Source organism: Aplysia californica, unplaced genomic scaffold (assembly GCF_000002075.1).
Source record: "Aplysia californica isolate F4 #8 unplaced genomic scaffold, AplCal3.0 scaffold01427, whole genome shotgun sequence".
NCBI classification, from domain to species: Eukaryota; Metazoa; Mollusca; class Gastropoda; order Aplysiida; family Aplysiidae; genus Aplysia; species Aplysia californica.
In genome coordinates this window covers 67,527-69,794 of record NW_004798697.1, presented here as the reverse complement: position 1 = coordinate 69,794, position 2,268 = coordinate 67,527, and the positions used below count along the sequence as shown (strand labels likewise).

At 43.4% G+C, this 2,268-nt stretch overlaps 1 protein-coding gene across 1 annotated transcript in view; it reads left to right on the top strand.

Annotated features, from left to right (window-relative positions):
• LOC101858463 (atrial natriuretic peptide receptor 1) overlaps positions 1–2,268 on the top strand; it is a gene marked incomplete at its 3' end in the record, with an annotated part of 40,129 nt that overhangs the window by 18,177 nt on the left and 19,684 nt on the right. Inside the window, 1 exon segment of the mRNA XM_013090695.2 lies at positions 1,880–2,062. Within this exon segment, the coding sequence (XP_012946149.2) occupies positions 1,880–2,062 (183 nt within the window).

Genomic DNA, 2,268 nt, shown 5'->3' with positions numbered 1-2,268 from the left:
AGAGAGAGAGAGGAAGGGGGGGAGGGAGAGAGAGAGAGAGAGCGAGAGAGAGAGAGAGAGAGAGAGAGAGAGAGAGAGAGAGAGAGAAACCCGCTGTTTTACGGTCGATTTTCTGTCCAACAAGGGTACCATCTACTACTATCTACTGTCTGCCGTTCAAAAGAGCCGTTGAAACATATCTCGACCTGAGTGCTTTCTTGTCATATCTCCATTTTAAGAACGGTAGAAACAGTCCAGAACAAAGAGTGGGCTTAAGAAGAAATCACATTGTCAATGTAAAAAAAAAATGGAGATAGGACAAGAAAACCCCGAGGTCGCGACATCCCAGAATACCAGGCACGGCCAATGGAGGGTGGACATGACGCCAACGTTGATGCTGAAAGGTTCTATTTGTGTTGATTGTAGTTTATACATACTTTTCTCGGAATTCCTTCCCCTTTTCTGGAAGGGTTTCCGTAACGAGCGACCACCCCAACAAACACAACATAGAAGAGACCTAACCCATACCCTGACCCAACCCCTAACCCTTCCCCTACCCCTAACCCTATCCCTACCCCTATCCTTACCCCAAACCCTAACCCAAACCCCAATCCTAACACTCTATTCTACCGTTTCATGGTGGTCGCTCGTTGCAGAATTCCTCCTGTTTCCTCTATAATCGAAACAATCTAATCTAAGTCATTTAGTTAGCGCTCCGTGTTTCGACCGTGCCTATCGGGGTCGACCCGGATTGAATTATCAGTATCCCAGAACGTGTGAGCATCTTTACTTGTGCAATGACGATGTGTGAAACTATCTATTCACAGACGCCCTGTTTTATCTCTTGTACTGTGACGTCTGGCTACGCGGGAATTAAATAATAACAAAACTTGTAGCTCTCATTTCATTAAGCTCAAGATATGATTCTTTCTGATGTGTACCTACATGTGTTTTTACCGTCCACTACAGCCAAGAAAAATGACTCTCTGGGATAATAAAGTATTATCTTATCTTGTCTTGTCTTGTCTTGTCTATCTTATCCTTTCTCATCTTACCTTGTCTTATCTTATCGTATCTTATCTTTACATCAGCGAACCTCTCATGGGTGCATTCTACTTACAAGCGGAACTCAGACGGGAACAGAAATAAAGAAAGATGGTATCATTGTAGTTGACATTCTTTTCCATCACTTGTGGGTGGTGGTTTGTCTTTGTCTCAATCTCACGTCTGCGAGTCTCCAGGGGGTCATGGCCAGTGACGTCACACGATCAATCGACTCGAACCCGCTCTTCTCGGTGACCGTAAAGATGGTTCCTGTAGAGAACGGGATAGAGGGTACCCACGTTCCCCGTGACTCATTGGAGCAGAGGAAGATAGGACTAACGCTAACATTACTTAAACGCAATACCTCGTCATACTCATCACCCCCATTATTTCTAACATCATCTCCGCTCTCAGATCAATGACTTACATCTATAATCCTTTAATCTCTGTCTGCTGTAACAGTTACTTGATATACTAAGTATGCACGTAATACACTATTGGACACTATCGTACGCATTTTTTTTTCTACTTATCAGATGGGGTCAATTTCATATCAATAGGCAAGGGATTAACCCTATCCGTACGTCGTGTTTTACTATCATATCCATACGACGTGGGGAACTCTGTCCTACTTTTTTCCAAAGAGGAAATTTACTCGTTAATCCGATCCGTATGCTTTGCATAACATTATGTCAAAATGATTTTTTGAAAAATACTGAAAGTTTAAAAGAGATCTTCGTACTAGAAGTATTCTAAAATGTGAAGAATACAACCCCGGGGGTACACAATGACCTCAGGGCGCACGGATAGGATATTAAAAAGTCGACTTTAACCCGCCATCCTTTCTGCCCCTCAGCTCTGAGGGTCGTGGCCCTCCTGGGATCGTACTGGTCAACTCCCGTGGTCACATGGGCGCCCGTCCAGAGACTGGTCATCGAGCAGAGCTCTTACGGTGACGTCATATCCGCTTTTGGAGCCTACGAGGACTTCGCGGGGGCGGCCATCACCATGACAAACTACCTGGGCTGGAGCCACTTAGGTGAGAGCTTAGCCACTAATTTCAATTGATTTTAAAATCAGGAAAAATAAACTCGAACCTATGTTGTATATCTAGTCAAATTAATATCTTTATACTCAGCTGATTAAAATCACAGTTTGAAGTTGGGTTTTAATTAAAATCTTTGTAGAAACAGTCTTATTTGTTTTGTTTGGGGTTAGGTCGTTTAAAAAAAAATTGGGGGCGGG